At 47.1% G+C, this 17,663-nt stretch overlaps 1 protein-coding gene across 2 annotated transcripts in view; it reads right to left on the reverse strand.

The window, feature by feature from the left end:
* Positions 1–2,562: 2,562 nt before the first annotated feature.
* The window catches only part of SLC16A12 (solute carrier family 16 member 12), a 40,106-nt gene continuing 25,005 nt past the window's right edge, over positions 2,563–17,663 (reverse strand). For both annotated transcript variants that reach the window (XM_029061570.1, XM_029061568.1), the window contains 2 exons: positions 11,049–11,308; positions 2,563–4,499 (listed from right to left, as the gene is read on the reverse strand). In XM_029061570.1, coding sequence (XP_028917403.1) covers positions 4,249–4,499; positions 11,049–11,308 — 511 coding nt within the window. In that variant the 3' untranslated portion in view covers positions 2,563–4,248. The remainder of the gene's footprint in view (positions 4,500–11,048; positions 11,309–17,663) is intronic.

Consider the following 17,663-nt stretch of genomic DNA (forward strand, 5'->3'; position numbering starts at 1 on the left):
GCTCACAGTCTTAATCCCCATTAAAGATGAGGTAACTGAGGCACAGAGAAGTGAAATGACTTGCCCAAAGTCACACAGCTGACAAGTGGCAGAGCCGCGATTAGAACCCATGACCTCTGACTCCCAAACCCTTGCTCTTTCCACTAAGCCCCACTGTTTCCTACAACACTATACTAAGTGCTGGGGTAGATACAAGTTAATCAGGTTGGATACAGCTGACAAGTGGCAGAGCTGGGATTAGAACCACGACTTCTGACTCCCAAGGCTGCCATTAAGCCACATTCTCAAGCGCTTAATACAATGCTCTGCACATGGTAAATGCTCAATAAATACTATTAATTGATAGTTCTTTCGGACTGAAATATCTGGATAATTTAGAGCTCACAGTGTAATTTTTTCCCTAATCAACAGGATACTCACTAGGGTCAGCCTCACCTAAGTTTCCCTTTCATGGCAATGAAACCAAATTTATTGAATGGAATCCACAGGGTCTGTAGGAGTTAATACAGCACTGGTGTCCATGGGAGAACATGGATATTGGGAGAATCCAGCCAAGAGATTGTCCTGACACATTACAGTATCACTCTCCATCCACGATGATGAGGATGATGGTACTTGTTAAGCTCTTACTATATGCCAAGCACTTTTTTAAGCCCTGGGGTAGATACAAGTTAATCAGGTTGAACACGGTCCTTGTCTCACAAGGGGCTCACACTCTTAATTCCCATTTTATAGATGAGGGAACTGAATCCCAGAGAGGTGAAGTCACCTGCCCAAGGTCACACAGCCGACACGTGGCAGAGCAGGATTAAAACCCAGGGCCTTCTGACTCCCAGGCCCGTGTTCTATCCACTAAGCCATGTTCCGTGGAATTCACCCAATAAAGGCAAAGCTTTCAAGAAGGATGAAGCGGTATTTGCTCTCAGAATTAGTTCTATGCTCAAAATGGAAAGTCCAGAATATACAAAATAGTGAAATACTTAAAAGATCAGAGTAAGGGAGTTCTGGCAATATCAAAACTAGTGAAAAAGGAGAATTTCCCTAAACAATAATAATAATATTTATCGTATTTGTTAAGCGCTTACTATGTGCCAAGCACTGTTCTAAGCCCTGGGGTAGATACAAGGTAATCAGGTTGTCCAACTTTGGGCTCACAGTTTTAATCCCCATTTTACATGAGGTAACTGAGGCACAGAGAAGTTAAGTAGCTTGCCCAAAGCCACGCAGCGGACAAGTGGCAGCAGACAAGTGGCAGAGCTGGGATTAGAACCCACATCCTCAGCCTCCCTAACCCGGGCTTTTTCCATCAAGCCACACTGCTTCTCATGCTTCTCTAAAGCATGTTGACCAAGCAAAATGAGAAATCCTGGTCCCTGAAGAACTCTGCCTGAGTATACTACGACTGGGATCAAGTCACATCAATCATTCAGTCAATGCTGTTTATTGAGCACTATGATGCGAAGCACTGTACTAAGCGTTTGATTTACCTAGACCAAGTGGAAAACATTGTTTTCCTGAGCGGGCATTATACTGAAGGTGGAGCGGGGACACCATTAAATAATAATCCTGAGGGGGCTCTAAAGTGGATTTTGACCTGGCCCTGGAACAGAAACCTGCTATAACCCAGAGTTATATTTTGACTTTGCTACTCCGTCATTTGAAGGTGGAAGTTTTTTGTCTGAGAGTTTATCCTTAGCCTGTAAGCTCCCTCTAGATTGGAAATGCCCCTTCCTACCTCTCCTTCTTTCTCTCTTTCTACCGCCCACCCCGCACACTCCGCTCCTCCGCCGCCCACCTCCTCACCGTCCTCCGTTCTCGCCTATCCCGCCGTCGACCCCTGGGCCACGTCCTCCCGCGGTCCCGGGACGCCCTCCCTCCTCACCTCTGCCAAACTCTCTTCCCCTCTTCAAAACCCTACTTAAAGCTCACCTCCTCCAAGAGGCCTTCCCAGACTGAGCTCCCTTTCCCTCTGTTCCCTCTACCCCACCCCCCACTTCTCCGCAGCTAAACCCTCTTCTCCCCCCTTTCCCTCTGCTCCTCCCCCTCTCCCGTCCCATCCCCTCAGCACTGTACTCGTCCGCTCAACTGTATATATCTTCATCGCCCTATTTATTTTGTTAATGAGATGTACATCACCTTGATTCTATCTATTTGCTGTTGTTTTAATGAGATTTTCTTCCCCTTGATTCTATTTATTGCCATTGTTCTTGTCTGTCCGTCTCCCCCGATTAGACTGTAAGCCCGTCAAAGGGCAGGGACTGTCTCTGTTACCGATTTGTACATTCCGAGCGCTTAGTACAGTGCTCTGCACATAGTAAACGCTCAATAAATATTATTGAATGAATGAAATGCCTTATGGGTAGAGAACATGTCTACCATCTCTTATATTGTTCTCCCCCAAGTACTTAGTATAGTGCACTGCACACAGTAAGTGCTCAGTAAATATGATGGATTGAGGTGGTCAGTCATCTAGATCCCAGGCAATTCATATGTTAGGGCATCTTGCACTGCAACTGAAGAGGACCTGGTGGAAGGAAAAAGAACCCAGTGAAAATGCTTTGGTAAATTGTCTTCTCAGCTTTAGGTACTCTGAAATGCTTAGGCCCTGCTCCCCCCGAGCTGTACTCCAAATTTTTCTTCTGTTCCCCCCTCTTCCAGGTTCATCCATCAGCCAGGTTATCTGGCTTCCCCAAAGAGCTAGAAGGTCAGTGGCAGGGCCCAACAGAGGTGAAGAACCTTCTGGAACCCCCTCTGAAGCCAGCTCCAGAATGAAGTTGGGAGCACAGCTGAGCTGGTGATGGCCTCCCCACTCCATTCCCAACCAAACCAGCTTTTTCCTGCTCTGGATGACTTCCAGATTTTCTGGTCCATCCAGAATGTGTGCCACCCCCACCCCACCCCCCGCCCCAGAGATCTGCTGCTTCAGGGTTCAAGGTATCTCAGCTTTAGATGAATACCTCGAAGCAGTGAGACCGGCAGCGAGTCCAGGTGCCGTGACCATTTGTAAAGATAGGTTATATACCCTTGCTAGGAGTTTCAGTTTCCCCTCCAAGTTTTTACTTTTGGTTTTTCCAGTGGTATTTATGTTTTCCCTCATTTCCATTATATGTGTACTGTTTGTGTCTGACAATCTCCTACATTAGATTGGAAACTTGACAAAGTCGGGGGCCATATTTTCTTCTTGCGTTATCTGCTTCCAAAAGCCCAATACAGTGCTCTGCACCCAGCAGCCTCTTAATAAATACCAGTGACGATGATGACCATGATGACGATGAGAGGTTATGGATATTTCATTTTCAGCCCAGAATGCAACTTCCACACCAGTCTCGAGGGGTCCCACTAGTTCCACAGCTGGCTTCCTGCTTGTGGTGTTTTTGAAGTATCTTTGGCTATTAGCTTTGACATCCCATGCGAGATTCTCTTCCAACTCCTTTTCGGCCCTTCTAATTTCCTTTTTGCTCCAGATCGGCCATGCTTTAAAGGCTTTTCTTTCCAGAAGTGTGTCGGGGGAGGCGGGAGGGGAGGGTTCCTTTTTTTTTTTTTTTAAAGGAAGACTTTTCCTTCCCGATGACCTCTTTTACTCTGACCATTTGCTTGCAGCTTGTTTGTTGGGTCACCTGTTTTTGTTGTTTGGTAGGTAGCACGATTTGAGTTGGGTCTCTCGTGAAGTGTTTTTAACTCCAGGCGTCTAGGACCGGGCTTCTAGGAGTTACAGTAAAGACATTCTCAAATGGTTGTTCAGTTCAGGGGTGGGAAGGGGGTAGTGTGGGGGCAGAAGGAGGAAGGGTTAAGTCCCCTTCTTTCTCTATTCACCACTACATTTTATGGGATCGGAACAGTCGTCTCTCAAAACTCTCGACCTGCCTTCGGCGCCGTAAGAAGCCCTTCGGTACATTTGCCGCGGGGCCTGCTTGTTAAATGTCCAATCATTACCTCTAATTACATTCAATTATAGTAGCAGCTTCTTCACATTTGCACACGGCTGGCCTAAGAATCAAATCAGAAATGAGCCGGCGTACGGCTCGAATGAAGGAAAGATAGCTGATGGATCCAGTTTTATTTTATGATTTGTGTTCTTTATATACCAGTTTGCTTGTTCTTTATTTAAAAAGTAACAGAAGACATCGCTCCTTCGGTGGTGGTCGAAATAAAGCTTCCCCAGACGGAGCGGCGATCCTGGCTCTCACACTCCTGAAGGCTTGGAGGCTGGCGGGCGGGGAGGGAGGGCGGGGAGGGCTACTGTCTTCGTCATGTGTTGGCCTGAGTGGTCCCCTTTTGGGCCACGACCTCGCCTTCCTTCTGGTCTAATTCTCCTGCCACAGAATAAGCTATGGTTCCATTACTCCAGAGGCGCAGTTTGGGGTGGGGCTCTGGGGCAGGACTTTTTTTCTTCCTCTTGATGAGTCGAGCAAAGCCGAGTAACACTGAACTGAAGATCATGGAAAATCCGCAGAGGAGGAAGGCGGCCGTGTAGCTGCCAGTCGTATCCACCAGCCACCCTGTTGGCAAACAGATAATCTCGTTGGATCATCTTGATGTTTCTATTAATCATAATCTTATTAATCATCTCTGATGCACTTATTTTTGCTGTATTCGTTAAGCGCTACATGCTAGGTGCAGGGGTAGATACGAGCTAGTCGATTTGGACACAGTCCATGTCCTACAGTTTTCATCCCCATTTTACTGATGAGGTAACCGAGGCACGGAGAAGCGAAGTGACCTGCTTAAGGTAACACAGCAGACAAGTTCCAGGCCCACGTTTCCTCCTCTAGGCCACACCGCTTCTCTTTATACTCAGTTGCTTCCCCTCCCTGGATTTTTTTTTAGTGTGTTTCTGCTCAGTGGAAAGAGCCTGGGCTTCGGAGTCAGAGGTCATGAGTTCGACTCCCGTCTCTGCCGCTTGTCAGCTGTGTGACTGTGGGCAAGTCACTTAACTTCTCTGTGCCTCAGTTACCTCATCTGTAAAATGGGGATTAACTGTGAGCCTCACGTGGGACGACCTGATTACCCTGTATCTACCCCAGCGCTTAGACCAGTGCTCTGCACATAGTAAGCGCTTAACAAATACCAACATTATTAAACTTCTTGAGGGCAGGGATTGTGTTCATTCATTCGATCGTATTTATTGAGCGCTTACTGTGCGTGGATCACTATACTAAGCAGCGTGGCTCAGTGGAAAGAGCCTGGGCTTCGGAGTCAGAGGTCATGGGTTCGACTCCCGGCTCTGCCACTTGTCAGCTGTGTGACTGTGGGCAAGTCACTTCACTTCTCTGTGCCTCAGTTCCCTCATCTGTAAAATGGGGATTAACTGTGAGCCTCACGTGGGACAATCTGATGACCCTGTATCTTTTCCAGCGCTTAGAACAGTGCTCTGCACAAAGTAAGCGCTTAACAAATACCAACATTATTACTAAGCACTTGGGAGAATACAGCACAACAATAAATTTATGCCCTGCCCACAACGAGCTTGTGCCTACTTACTCTGTTGAACTCACTCTGTAGTACAGTGCTCCATATAAACACTCAATCGATTGACTGATTCCCATTCAGTGAGTCAGTCACACTCAAGACACCCAAGAAACCCAGCCCGGCTGCTTGGTTAACACTAGTCCCTAATTCCTAGCAATGTGGGGAAGGAGATGCTGAGCCCAACCTCGTTTATCTCCAATTTTGGCACAGCATTGGAAAGTCCATTCTGCCCTTTGATTCCTTGGAGCCAGGGCTGTCTTCAGATCTGGGTTCTAATCCTGGTTCTTCTACTTGCCTGTTGTGTAACCTTGGGCAAGTTACTTCATTCATTCATTCATTCAATAGTATTTATTGAGCGCTTACTATGTGCAGAGCACTGTACTAAGCGCTTGGAATGAACAAGTCGGCAACAGATAGAGACGGTCCCTGACGTTTGACGGGCTTACGGTCTAATCGGGGGAGACGGACAGACGAGAACAATGGCAATAAATAGAGTCAAGGGGAAGAATATCTCGTAAAAACAATGGCAACTAAATAGAATCAAGGCGATGTACATTTCATTAACAAAATTAACAAAATAAATAGGGTAATGAAAATATATACAGTTGAGCAGACGAGTACAGTGCTGAGGGGATGGGAAGGGAGAGGGGGAGGAGCAGAAGGAAATGGGGGGAAAAGAGGGTTAAGCTGCGGAGAGGTGAAGGGGGGGCGGTAGAGGGAGTAGAGGGAGAAGGGGAGCTCAGTCTGGGAAGGCCTCTTGGAGGAGGTGAGTTTTAAATAGAGTTTCGAAGAGGGGAAGAGAATCAGTTTGGTGGAGGTGAGGAGGGAGGGCGTTCCAGGTCCGCGGGAGGATGTGGCCCGGGGGTCGACGGCGGGATGGGCGAGACCGAGGGACGGTGAGGAGGTGGGCTGCGGAGGAGCGGAGCGTACGGGGTGGGCGGTAGAAAGAGAGAAGGGAGGAGAGATAGGAAGGGGCGAAGTGACGTAGAGCCTCGAAGCCTAGAGTGAGGAGTTTTTGTTTGGAGCGGAGGTTGATAGGCAACCACTGGAGGTGTTTAAGAAGGGGAGTGACATGCCCAGATTTTCTCTATGCCTCAGGTTCCTCATCTGTACGATGAGGAGTCGATACCTATTCTCCTTTCTCTTCGACTGTGAGCCGTATGTGAGACAGGGACTACATTCCATCTGATTATCTTGTATCTACTCTAGCATTTAGTACTGCGCTCGGCACGTAGTCTGTTATTATTATTATCATTATTAGGCAGCAAGTGAGTGAGGCGGCTACGGGAAAGTGGGGCTGTGTTTAAAATTTTGAAAATCTCCTGCCTTACTCTGCTCGCGTTGGAAGTGACACCTGTCTGAACAGGTATCTTAGCTCTGTGGCTCCGGATTAAGGCATGGGGGGATCGTGTCGTCTAGTAACAAACAGTGTGGTCTAGTAGATAGAGCATGGGCCTGGAAGTCAGATGGACCTGGGTTCTAATCCCCGCTCTGCCACTTGTCTGCTGTTGACTGTGGGCAGTCACTTCTCTGTGCCTCATCTGTAAAATAGGGATTAAGACCTATGTGGGACAGGGAATGTGTCCAATCTGATTAGTTTATATCTACCTCAGTGCTTAGCAATGAGCCATATAATTATAATTATGGCATTTGTTAAGCACTTGCTACATGCCAGGCACTGTACTATGCGCTGGGATGGAGACAAGCATCGGGTTGGACACAGTCCTTGCCCCACATGCGGCTCACGGTCTCAACTCTCGTTTACAGATGAGGGAACTGAGGCCCAAAGAAGTGAAGTGACTTACCCAAGGTCACATAGCAGACAAGTGGCAGAGCTGAGATTAGAACTCATGACCTTCTGACTCCCAGGCCCATGCTCTATCCACTACTCCATAGTAAAGTGCCAGGCATATAGTAAGCACTTAACAAATACCACAGTTATTATTAGGGATTTTCCCCGCAGAGAAATGCCCTAGGTTAGGGGAGATGTCATAGCGTGTCAAAAAGCTTCAGAGCCATCAGTTAACTTTCCCCTGCCCCAGGGGAGTGATTGAAGCTGGCCCTGTTGGAACCTCCTCTGATAGGATCCTGGGGCTGATTGCCCTGATTCTCATGGATTTGGGTGCACAGAGGAAGATGGGCACAAAATGAGCACTAATCGAGTCAGTTCTATCTAGGAGAACTCCCCGTCCGGACTCAGAGAACTCTTCTAGGAAGCCTGAAGAAGGAAGCGTAACATCAGTTAATCGCATCCCTTATTATCCTTAGCCAATCTGTTCCAAACTGAGAGCTGGGTCAAGGTGGGATAGCACTGGGTTTTTAACAGGACAGCAGGAGGGGGCACAGCTCCCAGATCCGACTCTCCGGGGGGTGCACGGTCACATTCCTCACATTCCCGTGGACTCTCCTCCTGCCTCACCCCCCCCCCGGATTTTGTGAACTGCTTCACCACCCTCCGCCAAGACAACAGCCTGGATCTCCTGTAGACCAGCGCTGTGTCAGACAGGGTCCCCCGCCACTGGCAATCAATTCCACATGTGAAAATATGTCCATGCTGTGTCCAGGGAGAGGATGCCTTAAGGAAAGTGCAGATGGCTCTTACGGGTCAAGCAAACCGAGAGAGGAAATTATACAAAAAAAGAAGGCCTCGTCCCCCTCTTGAATTTCCTCAGATTAAAGAGACCCTGGTGTGGGGGAATGGTCTGATTCAGGAATACTCCCAAGCGCTTCGTACAGTGCTCTGCACTCAATAAATAAGAATAATTATAATTATGGTATTTGTAAAACACTTACTGTGTGCCAAGCACTGTTCTAAGCGCTGGGTAGATACAAGGTAGTCAGGTCGACCCACATGGGACTCACAGTGAGAAGCAGCGTGGCTCAGTGGAAAGAGCACGGGCTTTGGAGTCAGGGCTCATGAGTTCGAATCCCAGCTCTGCCACTTGTCGGCTGTGTGACTGTGGGCAAGTCACTTAACTTCTCTGTGCCTCAGTTCCCTCATCTGTAAAATGGGGATTAAGACTGTGAGCCCCACGTGGGACAACCTGATTCCCCTATGTCTACCCCAGTGCTTAGAACAGTGCTCGGCACATAGTAAGCGCTTAACAAATACCAACATTAGATTAATCCCCATTTTACAGATGAGATAACTGACACCCCGAGAAGTGAAGTGACTTGCCCACGGTCACACAGCAGACACGTGGCGGAGTCGGGATTAGAACCCATGACCTTGAATGAACGAATGAATAAATTGTCCCCAACACCCGGTGGGGATCCTGGCTTGCCTGGGTCTGAGCTGCTTGTGGAAAGCCAAGTGCTGGTTTTCTCCAGAGATTCAACCTCCTGCTGGTCTGCCCACCTCCCCGCCCTCCTCTGACTCCTTGCCGGCCCTGAATTCCCTCCTAGACCCTTATGAACTCCAGGAAGCCAGGCTATCTGTCCCAACCACATCTTTTGGCGGGACCACATCATCTCTCTCACGTGAATCCACACCCTGGGAGTGGTTATTCTGTGGCTCAAACTTCCCCCGACAGAGAGTCTTCAAAAACACTGGGCTCAGGTCTGCTCATTCCTAGCCCGTGACTGCTTGGTCACAGCTCTCCTGGAAGAGCTGAACTGTGGCATAAATGTATCACGGTGAAGAAACCATACTGCGCTTCCCCTTCAGTTAATCAATGCTGTGTATTGAGTGTTTACTGGGTGCAGAGTAATAGTAAAAGTAATTATAGTTGCACTAGTTGTAATAGTGGTAATAATAGTATTTATCAAGCACTTACTGTGTGTGGAGCACTGTCTTAAGTGCTGGGAGAAAATACACGGGTGGGAACTAACACAGCACTGAACTAAACCCTTGGGAGAATTCCTCTCTGAAACCATCATCTGGAAAGCAGTCTAGCATCTCCCTTTAACCACAGGAGAATCACGTGAACCTTGACTTTATGGAGAAATCGGGATATTTTCAAAGACTATCGTTTTTAGGGAATTGGCACTGTTACAGTTTGAACACCGAGGATTGTTAAACGTTGGAATGGACTGAGAGTCTTTGGGAAAGCACCACTTTTAGATCTCGAAACTCATCTGCCTTTGCTGGTTTTGCTGGGGTCCTCCTGGAGACAGGGGAATGGACTGGTTGACCTCTCAATTCCCACCTCCTTGAGGTCCCAGCTCCACCACTTGTCAGCTGTGTGACTTCGGGCAAGTCACTTCACTTCTCTGTGCCTCAGTTACCTCATCTGTAAAATGAGGATTAAGACTGTGAGCCCCACGTGGGACTACCTGATTACCTTGTATCTTCCCCAGAGCAAAGAACAGTGCTTGGCACATAGTAAACACTTAACAAATACCATTATTATTATTTATATGTGTTATGTGATCAAGAATTCTGAATTTTTGCTCTCTGGAGAGTCCAGGGCTTCTTCGATTGGAAAGAGGAATATTTCATCAAACATACCTTTCAGTTATTAATCAGTGGATATTTATTGAGTGCTCATGTTGTGCCAAACATTGTACTAAGCGCTCGGGGAAATCCAATACAACAGAATTAGCAGACATGTTCCCCACCCATAAGGAGGTAGTCTAGAGAAGGGCCCTAGGAAAACCAGGAGCTTGGACCATGGCGGATAACAGTCAGGCAGAAAACTTCCATCCAGGAGGCCAGACATATTTCCATGATGCCAAGCTTCTCCTTAAAACTATTTCCAGGTTAGTGGGCCTTGTTGGGGGTTAGTAACAATAATAATAATAATTATGGTATTTGTTAAGTGCTTACTATGCGCCAGGCACTGTTCTAAGCGTCGGGGTGGATACAAGCAAATCGGGGTAGACACAGTCCCTGTCCCATATTAGGCTCACAATCTCAATCCCCATTTTACAGATGAGGTAACTGAGGCCCAGAGAAGTGAAATGACTTGCCCCAGGTCACATAACAGACAAGTGGCGGAGCAGGATTAGAATCCATAACCTTCTGACTCCCAGGCTCGTGCTCTATCCATTACACCATGCTGCTTCTCAGGGGATAAGAAGGGAGAAAAAGACATTTGCAGGGTGAAAGGTCCAGGAGATCAAATCTACCAGGGTTTGGTGACTAAGGAGGACGAGTGGAGTTTGACATTTGGCTGCTTTTGCTCACTCCTCATACCCTGGAGGAGGACAGGGTAATAATAATAATAATAATTATGGCCCTTGTGAAGTATATACTATGTGCCAAGCACTGTTCTAAGCGCTGGGGTAGATACAAATTAATCAGGTTGGACACAGTCCCTGTCCCAAATCCCCATTTTTTAACCGATGAGGTAACTGAGGCACAGAGAAGTTAAGTGACCTGTCCAAGGTCACACAGCAGACAAGTGGCAGAGCCGGGATTAGAACCCAGGTCCTTCTGACTTCCAGGCCCGTGCCTTACCCACTAAACCAAGCTGCTCCTCTAGCCCACAAGCCATGACCACACCCTCTCTGGGGAGTCCAACTCTGGGGAACAGTGAATTGCGGTGGGTGAACAAACGCCCCGGCAGCCCGTGAATGAGAAGACCTTGGGGAGATCTCCAGAGGAGATACTAAAGGGGAGACAACCGGAGACTCACCTGCAATGGGGGGGCTCACCAAGTAGGGAACCGCGTGGAGGAAATACACCACGCCAAGGGCCGACGACAAGCATCTGGTGCCCACCACGTCGGCGGTGACGACCGGGATCAGCGTCACGTAGGCACCGTCAAAATACCCAAAGGTGCAAGAGAAAGGCACGAGGAGGGGGAAGCTCTGGAGTAGCGGAAGAAAGAGATAACAGAGACCATCTAGTCCCACCGCAAAGAGGTAACAAATATGTCGGTAGCTCTTCAGACACCTGTGGATTTAGAGAACAGGGGAGAGTTTGGCATAAATAAGACCCGATCTGTTGAGCTCAAACGGTTTTGCCCCCAACCCGTGCCCCGATATGGAGAAGGGAGCACGGCTGATGGACCTCATTTCTGTTTTATCCATTAAACCACACGTTAATAATAATTGTGGTATTTGTTAAGCGCTTACTTTGTGCTGAGCACTCTTTTAAGTGCTGGGGTAGTCACTTAACTTCTCTATGCCTCAGTTACCTCATCTGTAAAATGGGGATTAAGGCTGTGAGCCTCATGTGGGACAACCTGATTACCCTGTATCTACTCCAGTGCTTAGAACAGTGTTCTGCACATAGTAAGCGCTTAACAAATACCAAAATTATTATTATTATTATTATTACAAGGTAATCAGGTTGGACACGGACCCTGTCCCACATGGGGCAAGCATTGCGGCTTAGTGGAAAGAGCCCAGGCTTGGGGTCAGAGGACGAGGGTTCTAATCCCGGCTCTGCCACTTGTCTGCTGTGTGGCCTTGGGCAAGTCGCTTCACTTCTCTGTGCCTCAGTTACCTCATCTGTAAAATGGGGATTAAAAGTGTGAGCCCCGCGTGGGACAACCTGATTACCTTCTATCTACCCCAGCGCTTAGAACAGTGCTTGGCACGTAGTCAGCGCTTAACAGATACCATAATTATTACTATTATTATTATTAATCCCCATTTTATAGATGAGGGAACTGAGGTCCAGAGAAGTGAGGTTACTTGCCCAAGGTCACAGAGCAGACAAGTGGCAGATGCAGGAATAGAACCCAGGTCCTTTCATTCATTTATTCAATCGCATTTATTAAGTACTTACTGTGTGCAGAGCACTGTACTAAGCACTTGGGAAAGTACAAAATAATAATAAAACCTATCCCCGGGCCTGTGCTCTACCCACTAGACTACACTGCTGCATACGTATTGACATAACGCCCTTCTTTCAGAGCATTCTTAGCACTTTCAAACATGACGACGACGGAATCTTCCATTATCAACGGACAAGCTTCGGTTGTGTCAGGAAGACTTCCGGGTCCGAGAACAAACGGGAAGAGGGATGGGTTGTAGTGCTAACGGTTTTGGCAGTGCTTCTCACACTCTCCCAAGCCTGCCAGTCTTGTTCCCGCTGGGGCAGAGGGGGCAAAAACTGAGGGGATGAGCCGAGGGGTGGCACAATGAAAAGAGAACAGAATTATTTTATACGCAAAACCCACCGGCAGCCATAGCTACTGCAGCATTGTATCGATGCCAGGTTACAGCACTGTCAACCAGAAGGCGTTTGCCAAGATAGCCGCGTTGGTAGCCATTACGACTCTTCCCGTCTACACTAGCCCGCTATTTTTAGGGTTTCTACTGAATCTCTCCACCTGCCAGTCAGAAACCTTCACCAACTGATGATCTTCCTCTTTTAGACATTCCAAGAACCTGGGCTTTGGAGTCAGAGGTCAAGGGTTTGACTCCCGGCTCTGCCACTTGTCAGCTGTGTGACTGTGGGCAAGTCACTTAACTTCTCTGTGCCTCAGTTCCCTCATCTGTAAAATGGGGATGAAGACTGTGAGCCTCACGTGGGACAACCTGATTACCCTGTATCTCCCCCAGTGCTTAGAACAGTGTTCTGCACGGAGTAAGCGCTTAACAAATGCCAACATTATTATTATTATTATTACAGTGCTTGGCATGTAGTAAGTACTTAAACACCATAACAATAATTCAGATTAGTACTTCCTCAGGATATCCTACAGTACCGGGCACAAAGTCAATGCTCGGTAATCACCAGTATGTTTTCACCTCATTGTCCCCTAAGTGGCTAGAAAAGGGGCCTGGGAGTCAAATGGTAAGGGGTTCCAATCCTGGTTCTGCCACTTGTCTGCTGTGTGGCCTTCGGCAAGTCACTTAATTCCTCTCTGCCTCAGTTACCTGATCTGTATAATGGGGACTGCGACTGTGAGCTCCACGTGGGACAAGGACTGTGTCCAAACCAATTTTCTTGTACCAACTGCAAATGCTTAGTACAGTGCCTGGCATATTGTAAGTGCTAAGACACTCCCCCGATTAGACTGTAAACCCATCAATGGGTAGGGACTGTCTCTATCTGTTGCTGATTTGTACCTTCCAAGCGCTTAGTACAGTGCTCTGCACATAGTAAGCGCTCAATAAATACTATTGAATGAATGGATGAATAGTAAGCGCTTAACAAATACCAACATTATTATTATTATTCCCTGATTCCGGCTGTTTCCCCCCAACCCTGTGGTGAGCTCTGGGCCAGACTTGTCCCGAATCAATATTGAGTACTTACTGTGTGCAGAACACTGTACTAAGCGCTATATCTACCCCAGTGCTTAAAACAGTGCTTGGCACATAGTACGCGCTTAATAAATACCATTATTACTACAAGAGAGTCGGTAAACACTTTCTCTGTCCATAAGGAGATTACAGTCTAGAAGAAGAGACAGACATTAAAATAAAAAATTGTGGATATGTACGTATGTGCTGTGGGGCTGAAGTTGGGGTGGATATCAAGTGCTTAAAGGGTACAGATCCAAGGGTATAGGTGAGGCGGAAGGGAGAGGAAGTAGGGGAAACGAGGGATTAGTCAGGGAAGGCCTCTCGGGGGAGAGGTGATTTTAATAAGGCTTTGAAGTGGGGCAAATGATGGTCTGTTGGTTGTGAAGGGGGACGGAAATCCAGGCCAGAGGAAGGAAGTGGACAAGAGGTTGGTGGCAAGCCAGATGAGTTTGAGGTAAAGTATGTGGTTGGGTGCTATGGGAGGGCAGAGATTACAAACCCATTTCATACAGAGAAGCAACGTGGCCTAGTGGATAGAGCCCAGGCCTGCGAGTCAGAGGGACCTGGGTTCTAATCCCGGCTCTGCCACTTATCTGCTGTGTGAGTCTAAAGCAAGTCACCTCGCTTCTCTGTGCCTCAGTTCCCTGATCTGTAAAATGGGGATTAAGACTGTGAGCCCCATCTGGTACATGGACCATGTCCAACCCGATTAGCTTGCATCTACCCCAGTGCTCAGTGGAATGCCTGGCATTTAGTAAGCACCTCTATAGCATTTGAAAAAAAAATCAGGAAAAACTGAGGCACAGATTTGTGGTTTGCTCCTTAGAGGAGGGGCTAAGATTAAATCTCAGCCAGCCCACCTCTCCGCTTCTATCATCCCAGAGACATCTGGCACCTTCTTCGTCTTTATGCCCATAGACCAGATCTGAATTAGTGAAAAATCCAGATGATAATTTGTGTTCACAGAGCCAAACCAAGCAGCGATCACAGCCAGAACCGCCATAAATTACAGTCCAAGAACAGCAACACAGTCTGCTCCTGCAGAACTAATCAGTTTAGCTGCTTCTCTTTCTACTTAAAAGGTAATTTAGAATAAGCGTCAAAGGCTGGATGTCTAGCCTGGAGATCCTGACCCCGTCCTGTGGTCTTGTCTTGCCTTACGCCGTCGAGTCGTCTCCGACCCCTAGCAACTCCACTGATACACCTCTCCCAGAATGCCCCACCTCCAAATAATAATAATAACTGTAGTATTTGTTAAGTGCTTACTATGTGCTAGTAGGGTAGATACAAGCTAATAGGGTTGACAACAGTTCCTGTCCCTTAGAGGGCTCGCAGTCTTAATTCCCATTTTATAGATGAGGGAACTGAGGCACAGAGAAGATGTGACATGCCCAAGATCACACAGCAGACAAGTAGTGGAGCCAGGATTGGACAGGATTAGAACCCACAACCTTCTGAGTTTCAGGCCCCTGCTCTATCCACTAAACCACGCTGCTTCAGACACATTCTGTCTAAACCCTACCTTCTGTGTCACCAATGCATTTGGGTCTGTACCCTTAAGCACTTTAATATCAATTCATCTCCCAGCCCCACAGTACTTATGCATATACACATCTATATTTAATTTTAATATCTATCTCCCCTTTTTAAGGTCCTTGTGATCAGGGATTGTTTCTACCTATGACAATAATAATAATAATAACTGTGGTATTTGTTAAGCACTTACCATGCGCTGGGGAGAACAAGTATTGAATCCCCATTTTGCAGATGAGGGAACTGAGACCCAGAGAGGTGAAGTGACTTGTCCAAGGTCACACAACAGATAAATGACGGAGCTGGGAATAGGACCTAGGTTCTCTGACTCCCGGGCCCGGGCTCTTTCCACTATGCCACCCTGCTTCACAATACAATAGAGTATACTCTCCTGTACTGTACTCTACCAAACATTCAGTACAGTGATCTGCCCACAGTAAGCACTCAAGAAATTCCATTGATTGGATGACTGATTGATAACCCCCATAATAATAATATAACATTTATGTTTTTTGTTAAGCACTTACTATGTACCAGGCACTGTACTAAGTGCTGGGGTAGATACAAGATCGACAGGTTGTACTCAGTCCCTGCACCACGTGGGGCTCACAGTCTTGAGCTCACGGATGAGGTAATTGAGGCCCAGAGAAGTGAAGTGACTTGTCCAAGGTCACACTGCAGACGAGTGGCGGAGCGGGGATTAGGAGCCATGACCTTCTGACTCCCAGGCATGTGCTCTATCCACTACGCCTGCTGCTTCCCATAACGCACCCCCACTATGACCAGTTCAGCAAAGGACCATCCAGTCTTCTCGAAGTGCCATCTGAGGGCACCGACCCAGAGGACCTTGCGCTGCCAGAGGCCTAAGCCAGAATGGAGTCCTGGGAACCCCTGATGTGGAGGGCACCTGGGAGAATTGCAGGAGCACACTAAGGGGACCCTGGTTGGCATCAGGGTCCTCAGCCCTCCGTTTGGGTCTTCTGTCCTTAGCAGCCAACGTGAGGCTGCAAAAAGCAGAAAATCAACTAGTGGCAAGACAAAGGGCTGGCTGGTGGTCAGGAGTCTGCTACTTGCCCTTTGTGTGACCTTGGGTATGTCACTTAACTCCCCTGAACCTCAGTGTCCACATCTGTACAATGGGGATAAGACTGTGAGCCCCACGTAAGACAGGGACTGTGTCTCATCTGCTTTATTATCTAGTTTAGTGCTGGTCACATAGCAAACACTTGATAAACATTATTATTATCATCATCATCATCATCATTATCATTATCAGCTCCCCTACTCCAGAAGGGACAAGGCTCCCGTTATTATTATCTCCCCCACAGTGCTTAGAACAGTGCTTGGCACATAGTGAGTACTTAACAAATACCACAATCATTATTATTAGTAGTAGCAGTAATTATTAATTATTAGTAGTAATAATGATTGTGGTATTTGTTAAGCACTTACTATGTGCCATGCACTGTTCTAAGCACTGGGGAAGATACGTGTTCATCAGATTGGACTCGGTCCCTGTCCCACATGGGGCTCACAGTCTAAGTAGGAGGGAATAGGATTAATCCTAATCTTCAGATGAGGAAACTGAGGCACAGAGCGATTAAGTGACTTGACCAAGTTCACCTAGCAGACATGTGGCAGAGTCAGGATTAGAATCTAAATCTTTCGGCTCCCAGATCCGTGATCTTCCAGATTTCTGAGGTAGCTGTGTTGGCAAAGAGGCCAGAGGCTCGGGGGCCAAGGTTTGCGGCACCACTCTCAGACCCACAGTAATTGGTCCGTAACCATAATTTATTTTACCTTCTGTCTCCCCCTTTAGACTGTAAACTCCTTGTGAGCAGGGAACATATCTACCAACTTGTTATATGGTACTCTCCAGAGTGGTTAGTACAGTGCTCTTCATACAGTAAGCATTCAAAAATACAATGATTGGTAAATATGATTGAAAAATCATCACCATCATCATTAACGGTATTTATTGAATGCTCACTATGTGCGGAGAATTGTACCAAGTGCTTGGGAGAGAACAACAGAACCGGCAACGAATTCCCTACAAACAACAGACTTATAGTCAGATAATAATAAAAATGATAATGTTAATTATGGTACTTGTTAAGCACTTAATACATGCCAACCACTGTTCTAAACTCTGGGGTACATACAAATTAATCAGGTTGGACACAACTGCTGTCCCACTTGGGGCTCACACTCTTATTCCCATTTTAATAATAATAATGATGGTATTTGTTAAGCACTTACTATGTGCCAAGCACTGGTAACTAAGGCACACAGTAGTTAAGCGACTTTCCCAAGGTCACACAGCAGTCGTGTGGCAGGGAAAGGATTAGAACCCAGATCCTTCTAACTCCCAGGCCTGTGTTCTAACCATTAATAATAATAATAATAATGACATTTGTTAAGTGCTTACTATTTGCAAAGCACTGATCTAAGCGCTGGAGTAGATACAAGGTAATCAGGTTGCCCCCCGTGGGGCTCAGTGTCTTAATCTCCAT

The sequence above is a fragment of the Ornithorhynchus anatinus genome, chromosome 3, assembly GCF_004115215.2.
Source record: "Ornithorhynchus anatinus isolate Pmale09 chromosome 3, mOrnAna1.pri.v4, whole genome shotgun sequence".
NCBI classification, from domain to species: Eukaryota; Metazoa; Chordata; class Mammalia; order Monotremata; family Ornithorhynchidae; genus Ornithorhynchus; species Ornithorhynchus anatinus.